General features: G+C 49.7%; 1 protein-coding gene across 1 annotated transcript in view; it reads right to left on the bottom strand.

The window, feature by feature from the left end:
- Window positions 1-21,903, bottom strand: part of RIN2 (Ras and Rab interactor 2) — a 116,818-nt gene that overhangs the window by 37,199 nt on the left and 57,716 nt on the right. The window contains exons 4-5 of the mRNA XM_021077420.1: window positions 8,706-8,898; window positions 4,135-4,246 (exon numbers count right to left, since the gene is read on the bottom strand). Coding sequence (XP_020933079.1) covers window positions 4,135-4,246; window positions 8,706-8,898 — 305 coding nt within the window. The remainder of the gene's footprint in view (window positions 1-4,134; window positions 4,247-8,705; window positions 8,899-21,903) is intronic.

The raw sequence follows: 21,903 nt of genomic DNA, 5'->3' as shown, positions 1-21,903 counted from the left end.
AGTGCCACCAATCGGCCACTGCACAGCTGATTGGAACCAGCTGTGCGAGGACTCATGGAAGCCAGACACAGGCCAGAGAAGAGCCTAGAAGTTCAGCCCCTGACTCATCTGGAGCATGTGCTCCAATGCTTGGTAAACAGAGCAGCACAGACTCAAATTGCACAACTATATTTTTTTGTGTGTGTGTGTGTGTGTGTTTAAATTATAGTTGATTTACAATGTTGTGCCAATTTCTGCTATACAGCAGAACAACCCAGGCATACATATATATACATTCTTTTTCTCATCTCATTCCCCCATCATGTTCTATCCCAAAAGATTGGATATAGTTCCAATAAGGACCTCACTGCTTATCCATTCTAAATGGAATGATTTGCATCTACTAACCCCGAAGTCCCACTCCATCCCACTCCCTCCCCCACAACTATCTTTTTTTTAAAGTTCAGGATGGAAAGGTGGGTGGAGTCAAGGGCCAGACTGGCTGGAATGAGAGGCCATCAGCGCACAAGGGGCCTTGGGGGAGCCCAAGGCCTCCACTGCCCTTGACCGCCTGGGCTGGACCTCCTAGGTCACAGTCCTCTTTGCCCAAACGGGCCCCCTCTGGTAAAGACACAAGACAGAAGGAACGTGCAGCTTGGGGGAGGATGACACGAGGTTCCTGAAAAATCAACTCTGGGTTCAGTTCAGCAGGAAGGAGTCTAAAATTCCTTTCCTTAGAGAGCCCTGCCCACACCCACCACTGCCACCCAGTCTGCAGGCTTCCATGAGAAGAGATGTTCTGGCATGATGCTGCGCCACCCCCACAAATGATGGGACAGTGTGTGGCTTGATGTCAGCTCTCCACCCCCAGGCCACCATCTTGGGTGAAATGCCACCCATGCAGCTGTTTTCCCAGAAACAATCCAATCGGCCTCAGAGGCCTCATTTCCTCCATCAGCTGAGTTTCTCCTCCTTGCACAGCCTCATTTATTTGGCTTACTGCTCGCTTAGGTTGTACTGCTTTGCTTATGATTTCTAGAGCCCCCCAAACACATCTAGATCTCTTCATCTACAGCACGGCCAACAGACAGGCAGACAAAGAAACACACATACATGTGCACCCAACTTAGCGAGGTAAGTCAAAGGGAACTGACTTAGGGCAGGTTCACTTCTCTGGGCCTCGGTTTCCTCATCTGTAAAATGGACGTTAACTGTACTACCCCAGAAGGGTAGCAGTGAGAACTGCTATTTTTCCTTTTTATTGTTATGACTGCACCTGCGGCATATGGAAGTTCCCGGTCTAGGGGTCGAATTGGAGCTGCAGCTGCTGGCCTACACCACAGCTTGTGGCAACACTGGATCCTTAGCCCACTGAGCAAGGTCAGGGATAGAGCCCACATCTTCATGGAGTCTACTCAGGTTCTCAGCCCACTGAGCCACAAAGGGAACTCCAGAACTGCCATTTTTAAAAGAGAGAGTTGTGGCTCAGTGGGCTGAGAACCTGACTAGTATCCATGAAGATGTGGGCTCAATCCTTGGCCTCGCTCAGTGGGTTAAGGACCCGGCTTTGCCATGTGGCATAGGCCAGCAGCTGCAGCTCCAATTCAACCCCTAGCCCAGGAACTTCCAAATGCTGCAGGTGTGGCTCTAAAAAAAAAAAAAATAGAGTAACGTCTGTGAAAGCAGTCTACACAGATGAGGTGGTATGTATTATAAAACACACTGTCCAGATGTTATGATGAAATGTCTATGTTTTTAAAGCCAGCCCTTCCTCTCTCAATCCACCTCAATTCGCAGAGAAGGGAGACCCTGGCTGGGAAGGGGTCATCACGGTGGGGCTGAGGCCTGGGGTAATTAGTTACAGCCAGGCTAGTGCTTTGCTCAGACTAGCTCTTTCGGTCACTTTATTATTTATTTATTTATTTGTTTGTTTGTTTGTTTTTGTCTTTTTGCCTTTTCTAAGGCCGCTCCTGCGGCACATGGAGGTTCCCAGGCTAGGAGTCTAGTCGGAGCTGTAGCCGCCAGCCTACACCGGAGCCACAGCAACGCAGGATCCGAGCCCCAGCTGTGACCTACACCACAGCTCACGGCAACGCCGGATCCTTAACCCACTGAGCAAGACCAGGGACTGAACCCTCAACCTCATGGTTCCTAGTTGGATTCGTTAACCACTGAGCCACGATGGGAACTCCTTTCAGTCACTTTAAGTCACCTGGAGGGGATGAGGGACGTGACAAAGGTCTTCACAAAATAGAAAGGAAAAAACCTTCAGGCCGGAGGGACCACAGATGAACAGCAAGAAACGTTTAAAGGACAAATACTAACTGTACCTGTTGTAGGAGGGGAAGGAGGCACTTCCAGGCTATGTGCTCATGGTTCACTCTGGATGTTGCAAGGGGGTTAAAGACCATTTAGATGTATCGCTTCTCGGCTAGCTGACTCTCAGGAGCCAACTCAGGATCTCCTTTTTTCACTTGATATTTAATTCATTGTCTTGAAGATGGCAGGTTTGACATCTACCTTCTTTTTTCCTTTTTTTTTTTTCTCCTGTCTTTGTAGGGCTGTACCCGAGGCATATGGAGGTTCCCACGCTAGGGGTCCAATCAGAGCTGCAGCTGCCAACCTTCACCATAGCCACAGGAATGTGGGCTCCTTAACCCAGTGAGTGAGGCCAGGGATTGAACCTGTGTCTTCACGGATGCTAGTTGGAATCGTTACTGGTGAGCCACGCCGGGGCTCCCAATATCTACCTTCTAATTCCCTTCTAAATGTAAATAAACTGACCAGGTTCAGGGACTGCTCAGGTGTCTTTGCACGTGGAAGTTCTTCCCTGATGCCAGCAACTTTGGGAGAGGTCTGGAGGAAAAGCATGACAGGACCAGTGTCCCCAGCTGATGTGAGGCTGCAAGTCCTACTGCTGCCAGGACATCTTCTCCAGACTCAGCTAATGGTTGTTTGGCTCAGCAAGACTATGAGCCCTGGGCCGAGTGGAAGCCCACGTGGGCCTTGAAATTGGCCTTAGTACCTCCAGCTCCTTCAAAGACAGGGGCTGAGGCCTGCTCAGATTATAACCAAGAAGCAAGTAAGAATCAGGTCGTTATGGAGTTCCCGTCGTGGCGCAGTGGTTAACGAATCTGACTAGGAACCATGGGGTTGTAGGTTCAATCCCTGGCCTTGCTCAGTGGGTTAAGGATCCGGCGTTGCCGTGAGCTGTGGTGCAGGTTGCAGACGCGGCTTGGATCCTGCATTGCTGTGGCTCTGGTGTAGGCCGGTGGCTACAGCTCTGATTCGACCCCTAGCCTGGGAACCTCCATATGCTGCAGGAGCAGCCCCGGAAAAGGCAAAAAGACAAAAAAAAAAAAAAAAAAAATCAGGTCATTATTATCTATGCAACAGCTGACGGGCATCCCAACTCGCCTTCACACCATGGCTTGATCGTCTGTGACTCAATGAAGCCTTCTCTTTGGGGTGCACGTCTGCCTTCTGATCGCTGCTGGGGGCTGGCAGGACATCGGGACAGTGTCTTCCCTTTTTCATTGAAAATTTGGCCTTCTGAGACGTCCCATTTGCAGTGGCCATGGATCAGCAGAAAGAACACTGACCGTCCTGACCATCATCCCTCCAAATCTTCAGGCGGGCAGTTTTTCCAAAGGGCTCGATTCTTCCTGTGACCAGCTGCCTTTCATAAGGGACTAAACAGGGACGGCCCAGAGGGGTCAGGTCCATGCCAGGACTCTTCACAGAGCTGTGCAGACACACGCTTTAGTGTGAGAGCCCAGAGAGAGTCTTCGCCGTGTATCCTGCCCACAGGTTGGTCAGCAGCAAACCTGGGGACCACGCCCTGCGTAACTGGGAAGGTGGCGAGGAAGCCACCCTCTGTTAGATCCCTGCTGTATGCCAGGCAGTAGGCTGCAAACACACGCACGGGTTGTTTAACTGAACTGCCAACAGCATTCTGAGGTTCCTATCACCCCATCGTACAGGCAAGAAACCCGAGGCTCCTGGAGTAAGTTACCTGCCCTGTCACCCAGGGAACAAGTGACAAGGCTGAGACTCTGACCACATCCGTGTGTCTCAAAGGCTCTTTCCCCTTCCAGCTGCTCAAAGACCCGAGGCCCTTACTTCCCAGGACCTAACCACCCGAAGCTCACTTACTGTATGTGCTTTCCTTTATGGCAAATTCCTTGAGCGGGGCTCCAAATTCACAGGGCAGGCGAAGGGAGAGGACTTTCTTTTGCATTTTGGTGGATTTACGGACCAGGAAAATCTATAGGAGGGAAAAGAAATTCAAAGTCAGGAAATGTCTAGAAAGCTGGGACCTGGGCTGTGATTTCCTTTATCCCCAGCATCCATAAATGCAACCCCTCTTCTAGCCAAACCACGTGGCTTGAGGGGGGACACGACCGCCATGGAAGGGGAGCATCAGACCACAGACACCTTTCTTTGGTAACTGGCTTCTGCAGGATCCTACTCTCCCTTTGATGGAATCTCCTCCATGAGGCTAAGAACTTCCTTAGTCTGCAGAACCATTTTCAGTCTGGTGAGAGTTTTACAGCTCATGTTACATACTTTCTAGCCTGTGTCTGATAAGGGCACCCTGGTTGATGAGACCGAAATTCTAGACACAGGTCACACAGCTAAGCTATTGGTGGTGAGTTAGAAGTTTGTTGGCTAATTTGGCTCATGGGTATATTTAAGATTGAAATCTGAATTTGTTGCCAAAAGTGAAAAAGCACAAGTTTGGGTTTTTTTTTTCCCCCACACTAAAATCTGAATGTTGGAGTGTCCTAGAGGTAAGTATCTGGCATTGGTGAGGGGTGGGGTGGGGTGGGGTGGGGGTGTTTGATCCTTGGCTTAGGAACGTTCACATGCCTTGGGTGTAGCCAAAACAAACAAGCAAACAAAACTCTGAATGTCTAGCCTCTCTTAGAAAATGGATGATAAGGCAAGACCAGGCAGGGTCACATCTGCTGGAGCAGAACACAGCAGTTTTCTTTGGGAGGTGGGGAGTTGTGCGCTGAGGTTCCCCAGAGCCAGTGCTGAGGCTGGTGTTCTCCTTACTCCTGACACACTTCACTTTCTGACAGCTCCCTCTGGTTCCAAATTATGCCTTCAGATGTATATATATACCAGCCCACCTCTTGGTGCTGATCTCAGGGGACCATCCCAGCCTCTGTCACTGCAGAGGTGAGTATGCCTTGTGCTGTCGTGCAGGTTGTGCACTGCACAACTCCAGAGGGCTGCATCTACTGAGGTTGCAAATCCAAGGGCACTCCTTGCAGTGTGGCGGCCTGGCTGCATCCTGGGTCCCTTCTGTATATAGGATGTATGACCCTCTCCAAGGACCCCATCCTGTATCATTTCTTTTCTTCTCTTTTCTCTGCATCTGGGTATCTTCTCTCTACTCCCCTACTTTTCCATAGCCTATTATTTTTTCCATCCAATCGTCATGTCTTTATGTCCAGTCAATAGCTCCTGGGATACTTTTTGCCGGGAGAAGGGGTAGTGGGAATTGGGTGTCGGGTAAGGAGACAGGACAGCACCTATGGGGAGGCAGCCACAGATTTTGCCAGCTCTGGGAGTCAATGGCTCTGGGTCACCCTAGAGCTGAAGCACATGTTTCCTCAATGCGACCCTCTTGAGCAAAAGCCCCAAAGCGCTGCTGGGAGGCAGCTGCTGGTGCAAAGGATTATGGCTGGTGGGATCTCCTTGAACCGACTCAGGGAGAGAACAACTTCTTGGCTTTATCTCCTGAATGTCTGCAACCTTAGGTCAGCAGTTGGCAAAGCATGGCCTTTGGACCAAATCCATCCTGCTACTTACTTTCAAAAAGTTTACTGACACACAGCCTTGCATTTTGGTTTGCCTATTGTCCACGGCCACGTCTGCCCAACGATGGCAGAGCTGAGTGGTTATGACAGAGACTATAAGGGCCGCAAAGCCAAAAACACGGATGTTCTGACTCTTTGCAGAAACACTTCTTCACCCCACCGTCGACTGTAGGTTAATTAGGGATGGTGGCACCCGTAAGGACAGATGCCACCAGGGCCGGTCTTTTCCATTGCTCCCCTTTACACACATCTGCCCTCCCTTCTCTTCAGCATCCTTGCTTCTCTTGGTGAACCGTGGCCTCTCCTGTTCGCACCTGCCCTTGGCCTGCCCCATCCCGTCAGGCAGGTCCTGCCCAGGCATCAGGTAGGTGGAGAATCCCCCCCACCCCTGCCTGACTGGCTTCTCACCAGCTCTCAAAAGGAATGGATGGGGCTGACTCCAGAAGCAGGGATGGGCAGGGAGGGAAACCGTTGCCTAGCAACATGGGCAACCTTCCTCTGTAGATTTTTTTTTGCAGAAATACAGGGAGCAGACGACTCAACCTGCAAAAAGTAGGGGGCCTCGAAGAAGGCTGTCCTGACTGTCTAGACCAAAACCAGAAGCAACAACACAGCATGCTGGCCAAGGAACTCTCCACAAAGAGGATCAAATACTGTGCCTGTTACCCTGAGCGTGTTCCAACAGAGGTCCCAGTCCTGTCTGTTTCTGTCAGATGAGAAACAAAGACTCACCTATAAGTCAAAACATGATGACTGACAAGCTCTGACTGATAGAAAACTCGAAAGTTTTTTTTTCTTTTTTTTTGTATTTTGTCTTTTGAGGGCCGCACCCGTGGCATATAGAGTTTCCCAGGCTAGGGGTCTAATCAGAGCTGTAGCTGCCGGCCTGCGCCACAGCCACAGCAACGCCAGATCCGAGCCATGTCTGCGACCCACACCACAGCTCACAGCAACGCCGGATCCTTAACCTGATGAGGGAGGCCAGCGATCGAACCTGCAACCTCATGGTTCCCGGTCAGATTCATTAACCACTGAGCCACGACGGGAACTCCTGAAAGTTTCTTTTTACACCCAATTGTTACAACATTCCTCAGTCAGCTAAGGAAGGAATTTTCTCCCCACCTCTCCATCTATTTCTTAGTTTCTATCTCTTATTGTGTGTTATTTCAAGTCTTTCTTTCTTTTTTTTTTTTTTTTGTCTTTTTTTTGCTATTCTTTGGCCGCTCCCGCCGCATATGAGGTTCCCAGGCTAGGGTCTAATCGGAGCTGTGGCTGCCAGCCTACACCAGAGCCACAGCAACGCAGGATCCGAGCCGCGTCTGCAACCTACACCACAGCTCACGGCAACGCCAGATCGTTAACCCACTGAGCAAGGGCAGGGACCGAACCCGCAACCTCATGGTTCCTAGTCGGATTCGTTAACCACTGCGCCACGACGGGAACTCCTCAAGTCTTATCTTAACTGTGATCGATTGTAGTCATCCTTGTTTTGGAAATAGATGTTGTACCCAAGTGCTGTCCAGTAGAATCTTCTGTGATGGTGGGACATGCTCTATATTTTGCACCATCCATCACTTTTTTTTCCTTTCCTTTTTTTTTGTTTTTTGTTTTTTGTTTTTTGCTTTTTAGGGCCGTACCCTCAGCATATGGAAGTACTCAGGCTAGGGGTTGAATCGGAGCTGCAGCTGCTGGCCTACACCACAGTCACAGCAACGCAGGATCCGAGCCATGTCTGTGACCTACACCACAGCTCATGGCAACACAGCATCCTTAAAGAGGCCGGGGATAGAACCCGAGTCCTCATGGATATTATCCAGTTTTGTTACCGCTGAGCCACAGTGGGAATTTCCTATCCATTACTTTTTGAGCACTTAAAACGTGGCTTGTGCAACTGAGGAACCAAGTTTTTACTCTATTCTATTTTATTAATGTAACTTACATAGCCGCATGGGACAAGTGGCTACCATACTGGACAACACAGGATGTCCCTACCAAGCCCTGAATAACATTTTTTTTTGGAGAAATCTCTTTAGAGGCATGGAGCAGGTGTGATTAAGATGAGACTGGTCTTGGAGTTCCTGTCATGGTGCAGTGGAAATGAATCTGACTAGGAACCATAAGGTTGCGGGTTCGAGCCCTGGCCTGGCTCAGTGTGTTAAGGATCTGGCGTTGCCGTGAGCTGTGGTGTAGGTCACAGACACGGCTCGGATCTGGCATTGCTGTGGCTCTGGTGTAGGCCGGTGGTTACAGCTCCAATTGGACCCCTAGCCTGGGAACCTCCATATGCCACAGGTGCAGCCCCCAAAAGACAAAAAGACCAAAAAAAAAAAAAAAAAAAAAGATGAGGCTGGTCTTGGGTAGGTGGGAGCTGAAGAACCCCAATTGGACTTTGACTCGTGAGGACAGCACTGAGAAAACCCAAGGGAAAGAGGATCACAGTGGCAGCCTGAGCAGACAAGACTGTGGGTGGAGAACTTTCGGAGATTGAGTCCCAAGGTGCATAGCTGGGGCCCTGGCAAGGTTTCCAGGCTCATGATGACAGGATAACCACAGGGGCAATGAGGAACCAGGTCCGGGCTCATGCTCAAGGCCAGATCTCAAGGAGTCAGGCCCAGGGCCTCTGGCCAGCAGCCCCTCCGCTTTACCTAGACACCCTGTTATTCTGCAGAGTCCTGGGCTTCCCGTGGTCACCGAGCAAAAAAGCAAATCATGAAAACCTCTGTTCCTGGGAGCTGCCTCCACAGTTTCCAGAATTCTTCTGCACAGTAACGAGGTACACACCAGGAGCCATGCTCCCTATAGGTGGGGCTGAAGTCTCTGGAACTCCGCGTCTTTCTCTTTAACGAAGCAACAGCCTGGCCTGCCTTAACATGTTTGCTCATCTCTGAGTCTTACCCCCGGAGGCTGTGACTGCAGGACTGCAGCAGCCTCCTCCTCGCTCAGGCTCAGCTGCAGCCAGATGGGGTGGGTGTGGAGGAGCCGGTCCAGGACGCTGAGCCTGTTGGAGAGGCTGTCATAGCCCGAGTCCCGGGGACAGGCCTTCACATCCTTCTCCTCGGCGTAGCCGTCGTCCTTGTGTCTTACCATGCTAGGAGAAAGAATTGGCAGGGTCAGATGGCTGCAGCACAGTCTTGCTAACAAGGATGCCATCCCACAGCCCTGTAGGCTGAGCCATCACAGCACCCGCCCACCCTGTCACCACACCTCCCCCGTCTCCCCCTCCAGACCCGGGGCTTTCCGAGCGCAAACACCAGGCTACGTTTCACCCACATCTCTTAACATCCCAGATGGTACCCAACAGTCCTCAACAAGACTCCACACACACACCTTCCACTTCTGAGCCAGTTTTCTAAAGGTTCTAAACATCCTGAATGCACAGAATACCCATTGTGGCGCAGTGGAAACGTATTCAACTAGGAACCATGAGGTTATGGGTTCGATCCCTGGCCTTGCTCAGTGGGTTAAGGATCCGGCATTGCTGTGAGCTGTGGCATGGATCACAGACATGGCTCGGATCTGGTGTTGCTGTGGCTGTGGTGTAGGCAGTAGCTATAGCTCCCATTGGATCCCTAGCCTGGGAACTTCCATATGCCGTGGGTGCGGCCCTAAAGAGCAATAAATAAATAAATAAAATAAAATAAAATAAAATAAAATCCCGAATGCTGTTTGATCTGTCTTCTGCCAAAGACTATTTCTTACTTTGAACACAGAACCCTAAAGGCTAAATCCCATATGGTAACCAGGAAGTTCCCAGGCACAAGAACGTGACCAGGCGAGCTCTTGAAGACGAGACAAACACTCACACTCAAACTCATTTTGTGCCCAAATGAATGAGATTGCATTTCCTTCCACACATCTAGGCATTTTCACTTACATTCGTAATATTATTTCTAATAAAATCCCACAGTGGAAAGGTGTTGGGCTATTGATAAAATCATATTAACATTATTCATAGCAGCCAAAAGGTGGAAACAGCCTAACTAATGAACAGATAGATAAAACGTGGTATATCCACGTGAAGGAATTTATTCGGCCATGATATGCATTCATTCTTTGCATGAAACGAGGGACTGATCCATGCTTTGAAATGGATGAACCTGGATGACTTCATGCGGAGTGAAAGAAGCCAGACACGGTACTGTGCAATTCCACTTACATGAAATCTCTAGATTTGGCAAAAACAGAGACAGAAAGATTAGTGGTTGTCAGGGACTGGGGGTGGGGGGAGGGGGGTGATGTCATGGCTGCCAGTGGGTGTGGGGGTTCTTTCAAGGTCACAGAATGTTCTGGAAGGTGAGCTGAGGGCTGTCCAACTCTGTGAAAACCACTCAATTGTATGATATGGGAATGAAAGCCTAATAAAAAATAATATCGTATTGAGTTCCATCACCTCCTTTGACACCCAACACTGACCTTCTTATTGAGTAGTTAAGGCCCATTTTATGAGCAAGGAAACCAAGGCCTGAGACGTTCCTGAGCTGTCCAGAGTAATAACTAGCTGTGGAATGGCAGAGCTAGAAATCAACTTTGCAGGTAACTGGTAAGATCATGAACACAGGATGGCCTGTGTCGAGGTGTTGTCCACTGTGGGTCGACGTTCTGTAAACAGTCTCTCATCCACTCCTCACAATAGCTCTAGAAGGAGGTGCCAAGACCCCAGTTTTTAAAAAGAGGTCCAGGAGGGCCCCGGCTGCTTGAGGAACCTGCCTAAGGACGGGCCTCTGTCAAGAGAGAGGGTGGAAGTCCATCCACGCAAGGCTGTTCCAGCTCTGGGTGTTCTCTCCTCTGCCACACTCAGAGCTCTCACCACCCCTGCTACCAACACATCCAGTGGGACCGCCGGGCCCGACCACTGTTGACTAAAAGATATGAACCTGGAGTTCCCTGTGGTTCAGTGGGTTAAGGATCCAGCATGGTCACTGCCATGGCTCGGGTCACTGTTGTGGCACAGGTTTGATCTCTGGCCTGGGAACTTCCACACGCTAAGGGTACGGGGGAAAAGAAAGTACTACCTAAAAGTTGAGAGCTATGTTGTATTCAGTGGACAAAGCCTAGGACTTAAGCCCAGGAGGCAGCATCTCAAGTAACCCTGAGAAAACTGCTCCTAGGAGGCCAGGAGGAGCTAGGATATAAAGGAGTTTTGCAACAAAGAGCAAGTGGTTAGAACAAAAGATTACTGTTAATAGAAGAACACTAGAGATCTCAAGTTAAAGAACTTAGCACTTTTCTTGGAGTCCCCATTGTGGCACAGTGGAAACGAATCCGACTAGGAACCATGAGGTTGTGGGTTCGATCCCTGGCCTTGCTCAGTGGGTTAAGGATCCGGCATTGCCGTGAGCTGTGGTGTAGGTCGCAGATGTAGTTCCAATTACCCCTAGCCTGGGAACTTCCATATGCTGCGGGTGTGGCCCTGAAAAAACAAAAAACAAGAAAAAAAAACAAAACAAAAAAGAATTTAATGCTTTTCTATGTGTGGGAACATGCAAGGTCTGGACTCCCTGAAACCTTTCTTTTGATATGCACCTTGCTCTCTGGGGCCAGCATCCTGGGTTTTCTCGTCCTGAGCCCCTCAGGGCTCACCAGCTCCATACATGGCTGTAATCGCTGATGACTGTGACATCCTTGGTTGACAGATATGGCAGGTGATATTTCATTGCTCACCATTCATGTCTGAACAGCCAAGTTCAGGTTGGATACACATGGTCTTCGAAGGTCTAAACCCAGGACCCACATAAGTGTCTTGGAAAAGGCTTCAGCATTGAAGTGATCCTGAGTGATGGATCAGGATGGGGTTGGGGGAGGGGGAGCCATCCCCCACCCAGACCACTACACTGCTGAGAGGAAGCCCAGGTAACACGATCATCTGGGGGGTGGGCGGACTCAGGAGAAACACCCCCTATGACCCCATCTGATCCCCTCTCCTGGACCTTCTGGACTTGCTACAGATCTAAAGAATCTCATGCTTCCGTTCAAGATTTACATTTTGGAGTTCCCACTGTGGCTCAGTGCGTAAAGAACCTGACACAGTCTCTGTGAGGATGTGGGCTCAATCCCTGACCTCACTCACTGCGTTAAGGATCCTGTGTTGCAGTGAGCTGTGGCGTAGGTCTAATATGCGGCTGGGATCCGGCCTCACTGTGGCTGTGGTGTAGGCTGGCGGCTGCAGCTCCAATTTGACCCCTAGCCTAGAAACTTCCATAAGCTGTGAGTGAGGCCCTAAAAAGAAAAAAAAAAAAAATGTATATTTTGTCTCCTCTCAAATATGTGTTTTTCTTTATTGCTACAGGTTTCCAGAGGGGACCATCTGTGCCAAGAAAGGGCAGTTCCTCATTCTGTAAATGCCATTTCAGGGCCTCCAGGTATTTTGAAGTGAATTTTTGCAACTCCAAGAACAAATGTTTCAAGATGAAGCTGGCGTTAAAATTCCTTTCCCATCAGGTAAACCGGGCAACTTTAGAGCAGTGATTCTCGTCCCTGGCTGCCTGTTAACATCACCGGGGAGCTTAAAACATTCTTCATGGCTGCAAGCCCAGATCAAAGAAATCAGATACTTTTAGGGCAGAAAACAGACATCAGGATGTTTGAGAGTCCCCAGGAGATTCCAGTGTGCAGCCAAGTTTACGACCATTGCTCTTGATCGGTGCTTGAGCCTGTGTGAGAAATCTGCTGGGGTTTGGGAAACCATGGTTCCTGGTTTCAGCCCCAGTTATTCGGATGCTGCAGGTCTGGGGTGGGCCCAGAACTCTGCATTTATAGAAAGCTCTGGGGTGACGCTGATGCTGCCAGTCCAAGAAGGCAAGGAACATGTGCTTAAGACCTAAGAGCAAAATGTGCACTTGAACTCTGACCCCCTTAGGTGGGCTTTGTTTGGGGGGGGGGACAGATAATAGGCCACTGAAAGAATTCCAGGAACCCTAATAAATACACATTTCAGCACTGCCATCTCAGGTTGGTGCTATTTTACCAAGACCAAATTCACAACCTCCAACAGGGCAATCCTAACACTCCTGTGCCGAGAGCAAACACGAGAGTAAACACTTCTTCTTTCTCAGAAGGGCACAACCCATAAGGCCTCCATTGCTAAGAAGTTACAAAGCTTATGTGCTGACAACTGACTTCACCTTAAAAAGCCAGGGCCCAGGAGTTCCCTGGTAGCCTAGAGGTTAAGGATCCAGCATCATCACTGCTGTGCCTCGGTCACTGCTGTGTCGTAAGTTTCATCCCTGGCCCAGAAACTTGCATATGTCGAAGGCATGCCCCCCCCCGAAAAAAGCCAGGGCCCAGACAGGCAGGTAGTGAATAAGATTCATGGGGCCTCATAAAGGAGCAACCATAAATTTGACCTTGTCTTTGCAAATGACGAAGCTCACGCCTTTATGCAGCCAGCCCTCTGAAGTTTATAGCATGTTATTACAGGACACGTTGGCTTGCATTGGGATTAAGCCTCAGGAAAGAAGTAAGGAGGGAAATGAGTGGGTGCTCTGCCTGCCAAGATCCCCTCAACCAGCTGGGTGCCCCTGCTGCCAAAGCGCACAGCTGCCCTTCTCTGGACTCCCTGGGAATACAAGCCCTCCCCTGGGAGCAGCCACATGCAAACGACATGTTGATACGGGTGCAGGGGAAGGTGCTGGGCCTCAAGGTGGGACAGGTCTGGGGAGCTCATCATGCTGGAGAGGTCCCTTGGGGTCAGGCAGAGGCTGCACTTCAGCTGACCCTGAATCTCTGCCGGGTCTCCTCCCGCTTCCAGCCTAGTGCCCTCGCCCTTTGCGGGCTGCTCCCGAGATGCTCTCTCAATCCATCTCCACACAGAACCCCCGTCTCAGGCTCTGCTTCAAGGGAACTCGACCCAAGAAGGAACCTGATGAGATGTGAACGGAACCATGATTTCTAAGACAGGCGTTTACCTGCAAATGGGAGGGAGGGCGAAGGATGAGGAACCATGGAGCTGTCGTGCAGGGGACATGGTCACAGTGGGAAGGCAGCACCTGAGACCTGGCCAGATCCCTTTTCCAGCTTTGTCTTTCTAATCTGAAAATGGCAAAATTACTATCTCTACCACCACAAGGGATAGAGGCAAACGAGATGCAGGCATGGATGCTAACATCAGGAGCTGAAAGATGGTCAAGAAACAGAACACTCACAGTCTTAAAACATCATCCCACAGATTCCTCATCCTGAAGAGGAAAAGGGGTCCTGATAATGGGGGAACCTGGCAGATGCCACCTTCACTGAGGGACCAGGGTGGATAGTACTACTCTTGAAACTGTTCTGTAATGTCCGGAATTTCTTGAAATAATAGGTTGGGGAAAATAGGAAAATATCTACCATCTCACTGGGTTTTTATGAGCGTAGAATTCTTTTTTTCTTTTCTTTTTAGGGCCATACCTGTGGCATGTGGAGGTTCCCAGGCTAGGGGGCAAGATCCCCTCAACCAGCCAAGGGGCTAGCTAGGCTAGGGGGCAAATCAGAACTATAGCTGCCGCCCTACACCACAGCCACAGCAACTCAGGATCTGAGCCGCACCTGTGACCTATACTGCAGCTCAGGGCAATGCTGGATCCCCGATCCACTGAGGCCAGGGATCGAACCTGCACCCTCATGGATGCTAGCTGGTTTCATTTCCACCGTGCCACAGAGGGAATGAACGCCTAGAATTCATTTATTTATTCAATGATTACTGCTATTTCCAAGGGTCTAGGCCTGCTTTCAGAGGGAGATGAAGTTAAGCATGGATTCACTAAGCCCCACAGCCACGTGTGAAAATACTGGACAAAGCACAGAACGCCCTCCAAGCAAGGTGACTCCAGGGGTAGAGAACAAACACTGGAACACTCAGACTAAATCTGCCCCCATTCCAAACACTCCAGGCTTCAGGGCTTTCCAGCAGATGCATGGACATGCCACCTGCCCCGGGGAGGGGCCAGGGCTCGCTGACATTCTGGTCACACCCAATGTAAGACTCTGTGGAGTGTGGGACCAGAGTGGCCTTTCCACTTGGCTGTATTCCCATCATTCCCAGGACCAGGTGCTGGTCGCCCAGGCAGGTGCAAGCATAAGGGATGATGGTAGCCAGCGCCTTCCCATGCAGGACAGGCAGGAAGACCCAAGGAAGACCTGAGGCCTTGTTCTCCTAAACGTCACGGAATCAGATTCATCTCTGAGACACCACTCATTCGCAGCAGAGTTTCCAAACTATGCTTGCTCGTTCTAATCGGGAACCCCGGAGGCACAGCACAAGCCAAAGGCAGCTTCTAAGGTCCAGGGTCTAGATGAAAGGCTCCCTTGCCCTCTCTCAAGCTCCATCCCAAACAACACAATGCCAGTGTAGACTTACTTTCCAGGTCAGTCCTTTTTCAAACAAGTGACAGGCAATTAAGAAAATAATACATGGGGAGTTCCTGTTGTGGTACAGTGGAAACGAATCCTTATCCATGAGGATGCAGGTTGGATCCCTGGTGGGTTGGGGATCCGACATTGCCATGAGCTGTGGTGTAGGTGCAGACATGGCTTGGATCCCGAGAGGCTGTGGCTGTGGCCAGCGGCTGCAGCTCTGATTCAACCCCTAGACTGGGAACCTCCACATGCCGCCAGTGCAGCCCTAAAAAGGCAAAAAAAGAAAAAAAAAAAAGAAAAAGGAAAGAAAGAAAGAAAGCAATACATTAAATATATAAAACTTTGATGTGAAGTTGTTTCTGTGGCAAAAACACCAGTGCAGCCAATAGGGTCAACAACCTTCTATATACAAGACTCTGAGATTAGCTATTGAATAGCAAAAAATGAGGTTTAAGGGGACTAGATACAAGGCAAAATGCCAAATTATTACTCTCAGCCAGGGGCGCACATGTCCCTTTGGGGAATGGGTCTCAGCAACAGCGCAGTGCTCTGGACGGCTCTGTCCTGTCAGGACATGGAGATAAAACCAGCATACGCCAAACCAGAAAGCTCTCCAAACCTTTCCTATGTCATGAAAAACACATCATTTAGCTGAACAATTATAATGGATAATTAATATCAATATCTATGATAAGATGGAGTTTATATTTTAAAGACAAAGGCTATTTCTCTCTTTTTTAATGGCTGCACCTGCAGTGGATGGAAGTTCCTGGGCTAGGGGTTGCATTGGAGTTGCTGCAATATGCCACAGCCACAGCAATGCCAGATCTGAGCTGCATCTGCAACCCTGCGGCAATGCCAAATCCTTAACCCACTGATCGAGGCCAGGGATCAAACTCACATCCTCAGGGACACCACATGGGGTTCTCAACCCACTAAGCCACAACAGAAACTGCTGAAAGCTATTTCAATCAAATATTTTAATTGTGCGAAGGTTATTTCCTTTCTAGAGCAGAATGTTAGATCATAGGTCAAGGAAAAAAGAGACTGCTTTAGTTAATTAACACCTTCAGAAAACCTCTTCTAGCATGAACTGCAAGTGCTTTGTGGAATTACCTAAGGTGGGCGGTGACTCGGACCAAGCAAAGCTCTCCCTAACCATGTCACACAGCTCCCTGGCTGCTTTTGGGTGTCTACACAGGGAGTGGTGTGCCTCTGTACAAACCCTGCCCCACTGCCTTGGAATTCGGCACCTTTCCCTCTCCTTCATGCAAACGCCACCCTGATATTCTAACTAAGTCTTCTGCTGGGCTCTGTAAGCTAAGCCATCTGGACACATTCGGATGACTGGGCTGCAGGAGAATTTGGACAAAGGATCATCAAACCCCCTAAAATGTACCTTGGCTTTTGGCCTTAGTTTTATTTTTTTTCTCTTTTGTCCTTTTTAGGGCTGTGCCTGCGGCATAAGGAGGTCCCAGGCTAGGGGTCTAATGGGAACTGTGGCTGCCGGCCTATGCCAGAGCCACAGCAACACCAGATCCGAGCCTCGTCTGCGACCTACACCACAGCTCACGGCAACGCCAGATCCTTAACCCACTGAGTAAGGCCAGGGATCGAACTAGCAACCTCTTGGTTTCTGGTCGGATTCATTTCTGCTGTGCCATCATGGGAACTCCGGCTTTTGGCCTTTGTCCCCTTTTTCCTTACTCCCCAGTTCCTCGACCCACACACCACCCTTGCCCACAGAAGGTAATTCGCTTCTTGGAAGGGGGATCCCCACCCACCATGCCTGCTCCTTCCAGGCCAGTCCTGGCATTGGATGTGGGGCTGAGTGACCCACAAAGGCTGCCTGGAATCTGGAATCTGAAGGGGTGAGAAGCAGGCTCCCCCTGGTCCTACCTCCCAGACCCCACCTGGATTCCCAGCCAAGAGTTCCCAGATCCTCAGCCTTTAGAAGACTCAGAGGTCTTCCTGCGCCTGAGGGCTCTGCCCTGGGGCCCCCAGCGGACATTCCAGACCTTGAAGAAAACTAATGGTGTTTCTTCCTTTATGCATACAGGCCTAATAAGCGTCATAGAATGAATCAAGGGAAACTGACGGGGTAGTTATTATCAGTCAGATGCTAACATCATCAATAAAACACAGACTGACAAGAAAACAAAAAAGCAGAGCCCAGGTTCCAAGTTGTTTTTCTTAGGACTTAATTATGACTGAAGACTCATCTCCTTGCCTGTCGCCTTCACATAAAGACTGTCATCCTGGAGTTCCATCATGGCACAGTGGAAACAAATCCGACTAGGAACCATGAGGTTGTGGGTTCGATCCCTGGCCTCGTTCAGTGGGATCCGGCGTTGCCATGAGTTGCGGTGTAGGTTGCAGACCTGGCTTGGATCTGGTGTTGCTGTGGCTGTGGCGTAGGCCAGCAGCTACAGCTCTGATTAGACCCGTAGCCTGGGAATCTCCATGTGCCGAGGGTGTGGCCCTAAAAAGACAAAAGAAAAAAACAAAACAAACAAAAAAAACTGTCGTCCTGACACAAAGTGAAGAACTCATAAGGAAAACAAAACCTATCGGTAGGACAGAAAGATTAATTTTGATATCTGATAGCTTCTCAATGGTTTACGAAAAATTGACAATAATTCCCCAGGAGTGCTGGATATACTATGGTAGTACATGGAAGCATGGTTTTTATTTTAAAGTCCAGTACTTTATCTATCCCCTATCTATCTGTCTGTCTGTCTACTATCATGGCTGTGCCCACGGCATATGGACGTTCCTGGGCCAGGGACTGCATCTGAGCCATAGCTGCGACCTGCACCACAGCAACACTGGATCCTTAACCCACTGCACAGCCGGGTATCGAACCAGCACCTCCATAGAGACAAGCCGGAACAGAAACCCACTGTGCCACAGTGGGAACTCTCCAGTACTTAATTGAATATTACATATTTACAGTATTTAGTGTAGTTCCCAATTATGGTGGAGATTAAATTTACTCCCCGCCCCTCCTTTTTTACCCGAGGAAAATATACGTAACACAAAACGTACTCTCCTAACCATGTATAAGTGGTATTAAATCCATTCATACTGCTGTACAACCATCACTACTGTTAAAAAAGAAATACATGCCCCAAATGGAGTCACTTGTGCTGAGTCCACCAAGACTTACTACTTAGGTACAGTTTCAGCCTCTCCCAAGAATGCGACCTTTAACCAGCCAACTTGAAATTTCCAACTTGAGCATTAATAAACCTGATAAGCCCCTTCCTTTCCCTTACGAGGGTGACCTTGCCAAAAATGATGCATTCTTTGCTAATCACTTCATGCTTCCGTTTCCTCTCTACCTTTTTTTTTTTTTTTGCTTTGTAGTGGTATATGGAGGTACCCAGGCTAGGGGTCAAATTGGACCTACAGCTGCCAGCCTACACCACAGCCACTGCAACTTAGGATCCAAGCCCAGCTGTGTCTGAGACCTACACCACAGCTCACGGCAACACCAGATCCTTAACCCATTGAGTGAGGCCAGGGATCCAACCTGCAACCTCATGGTTCCTAGTCAGATTCATTTCTGCTGCGCCACAATGGGAACTCTACTTCCTCTCTTTTCTTTTCTGCAGCTTGAGGGAGCTCCCTTCTCCTTGCTGATGGGGTGCTGCCTGATTCGTTAAGCGTCCATTCGCATCCAAACTCTTCCTCTTGCCAATCTGAAACTCCACACCTGTTAAACAGTAACTCCTCATTCCTCCTTCCCCCGAGGTCTTGGGAACCACCATTCTCCTTTCTGTCTCCTTGAATCTGATGACTCTAATTACCCCATCTAAGAAGAATCATGCAGCCTCTGTCTTTTCATGACTGGCTTATAAACTTATTTCAAAATAAATGTAACAAGTGATTCAATTGAAAGAAAAACCCTAGGTAAGTTCACAGCAAAGACGGATCATGAATAGGTGAAAACTTGTGGCAAAACTAATGATACTTGGGCTAAAAGAATTTGCACAAGAACAGGATCTTTTTCCTGTATTAATGTTTACAAGCTCGTCTCTTGAATTCAAGGGGGAAGGGCATCCTGAGAAAAGCATCTCTCTGCCTCTGCTCAGCCCCTTCCTTGCCCAAGTTCAAGCAGTTCCTGGGTGTCCACAGCTGCCCTGACCCACCTGTCAAAACCAATCCTGCCCCCACCCCATGACCTGCAGCTGCCTCTGGGGCACTCACCCCACGGTACCCCTCATTACCCATATCTCTCACTAGCCTGGATGCCTCCCCCTGGCTGTACTTAGGCCTAACCCTGGGCAAGCGTGGATGAAACGTTTGCTCTGGGCATAACGGAATGGGTAGGAAGTTTATTCCTTGTGAGTGAGGAAATGGAGAAGCTCGGCAGGCAACGAGGAGTCGGGGGCGCTGGGCCTCCACAGCTCCTGTCCGGGTCCTCTCTGCACACCCTCTGACTCAGGCCCCAACAGTAGAACTGGCCGCTCAGTTCCAGCCCTAGGGGACAAAGGGTTCTTGTCTCTGTGTTTACCAGGAAGTGGGTGGTGAGGGGAAGCAGAAAATGCCACCCCAAAATATGCTACTTTGGCAAAGGGATTGTTTCCAGTTGGCGATGTGGTCCAACAGACTCAGAGAGCTGCCTCCCCATCGATGCCTCAAAGACTTAGAGGCTTGGCCCAGGAAGAAAGCTCAAGGCAAGGAGGAATGGTTTATATCAGCAAGATTCCTCTGCCCTGCAAACACCTGCCCCTCACCTTCCTGCGAACTGTCTTCCTCCCCTTTGAAGCCACCCCCACCCCCTTCTTCCCTCAATGACCTGTTTGGGTTTCACGCCTTTGGGGCTCCACTTAATAAGGACAGTTGTTTTTCTTTTGCTAACTTGTTTTATGCCAGCATAATTACTAGTCCAGCTAGAGAAGCAAGACGGAAAAAGGTCTCCTACCTGGTAGGAGCCCGCAGCTTCTGGCCATCTCCCCGCCTGGGGCAAGAAAAGGAAGGAGCCCAAAGCCTTCCAGGACAACAGATGCAAACTTTGAGCAGCTCCGCCCTCACTGCCAGAGAACTTCCCTCATGGATGCCCCCCACCCCCGCCCCCTGCCCAGACACCCATTGAGTGGCTGATGTTGGGCTTGGGGTGTAAAAGTCGCTGCTGAGTTTTGGCCTAGAATTGTACATCTGTGCCCACCAGACAAAGGGCTTGGATGGTAGGCTCTCCATTTGAGGTCCCCGGATACAGATTGCCTGGGAGGTCTTCTTCCACCACTGGGAATGAGACAGAACTCCATTCAAAGCAGCCAGCTATGGCTGGGCCCAAGAGAAGGAGATTCTGTTGGCGGGAAAGCTGCCTTTGCTGAAGGCAGGTCTGGGGAACTCGAAGTGGGAGCCCTGTGTACACACCTCCTGAGGGCCTACCATTCAGTCATCGATGAAGTCTCACGTAACAGAGTCAAACCCACCCACTTCCTGCATGCTGAATGCATCGATATCAAGGTGCTAATTTATTTATTTTTGGCTGCACCTGCCAGGGACTGAACCTGCACCACAGCAGTAAGCAGAGCCACAGCAGCAGTGACAATGCCGGGTCCTTAACCCACTGAGCCACCAGGGAACTCCTCAAGTTCTATTTTTTTGTGAAGCATGTGAACCCCAATCCCACTGTGCCCTGAGCCTGACTGTCAGTGGTTTCAGGGGAAAAGCATCTGCAGTCAGACTTGGATCAAAGCCTTAGCTGACTTGTCATAAATGAAAGGCCCCAGGCCATTACCACATGTCCTTCCAGCCTCAGTTTCCCCGTCTCTAAAGACAGATTTCTTGTTGCAAAAAAGACCTGTTCCTAAAACAAAAATAGGAAAAGAACTGAGTGTAAGGGCTTGAATATCTTGAGAACTACAAGTAGATTCTGTTCAGTACTTTCTCTTATTGTCACCCAATTTTTAGAAATTCACATAAAGAAGCAAGGCAATGTCTTTCATTCTGGACCATCAGAGACTCTTCCATAAACAAAATTGTGGAGCTTGTTTGGTCAACGTGGAGCATGAGCCTTCCTGAGGATGGCTCCTGGCAGGGGCCTCTGGCTGGGGTGCTTCTCTGCATCAGAGTCGGGTCCCAACCTGGACTCTGGTGCTCTCCATCCTCAGCCTCCAGATGGAAAAAAGTCGGGATGAAAAGCTACTTCTCCTGATGTTTTTGTGTCGAAATTTCCAGGCATAGGCTGCCTCCCTGGGGGCCTCCCTTCCTCATTCTGCTGTGCCAAGCCTTCATCTGTACCCCAGCCTGACAAAACCTCTTCACATGGGGTTGCCTCAACCAGCTGCAGTGGCGAGAAGGATGCAGCCCAGACATGGCACTGCCAAGGGCTCAGCCTTCCAGTGACAAGAGGCCGGCGCAGGGCTGTCTTAAGAATTAAGGGAGTTCCCGCTGTGGTGCAACGGGACTGGTGGCATTTTGGAGCACTGGGTGGCAGGTTTCATCCCTGGCCCGGTACAGTGGGTCAAGGACCTGGATTGCCGCAGCTGTGGCTTAGGTCGCAACTATGGCTCAGATCTGATCCCTGGCCCAGGAACTTCATATGCCAAGGGGCAGCCAAAAATGAAAAAAAAAAAAAAAAAATTTAAGGACCAGACATAAGTTGGAGTCCTGTGTCCACCATGGCCTTGCTCTTGGAGCAGTAGGTCCTTGCCTATGAATCAAAAGGAACTCATACACACCCCAAATACCCAGCAGGGGCTAAGATGCCAGGCTTGGTGGGAGGTGATCAAGGGATCAAGAGTTT

This window comes from Sus scrofa, chromosome 17 (assembly GCF_000003025.6).
Source record: "Sus scrofa isolate TJ Tabasco breed Duroc chromosome 17, Sscrofa11.1, whole genome shotgun sequence".
In the NCBI taxonomy this organism is placed as follows: Eukaryota; Metazoa; Chordata; class Mammalia; order Artiodactyla; family Suidae; genus Sus; species Sus scrofa.
The sequence above is the reverse complement of the archived record's forward strand: the minus strand, read 5'-3'. Positions and strand labels throughout refer to the sequence as shown.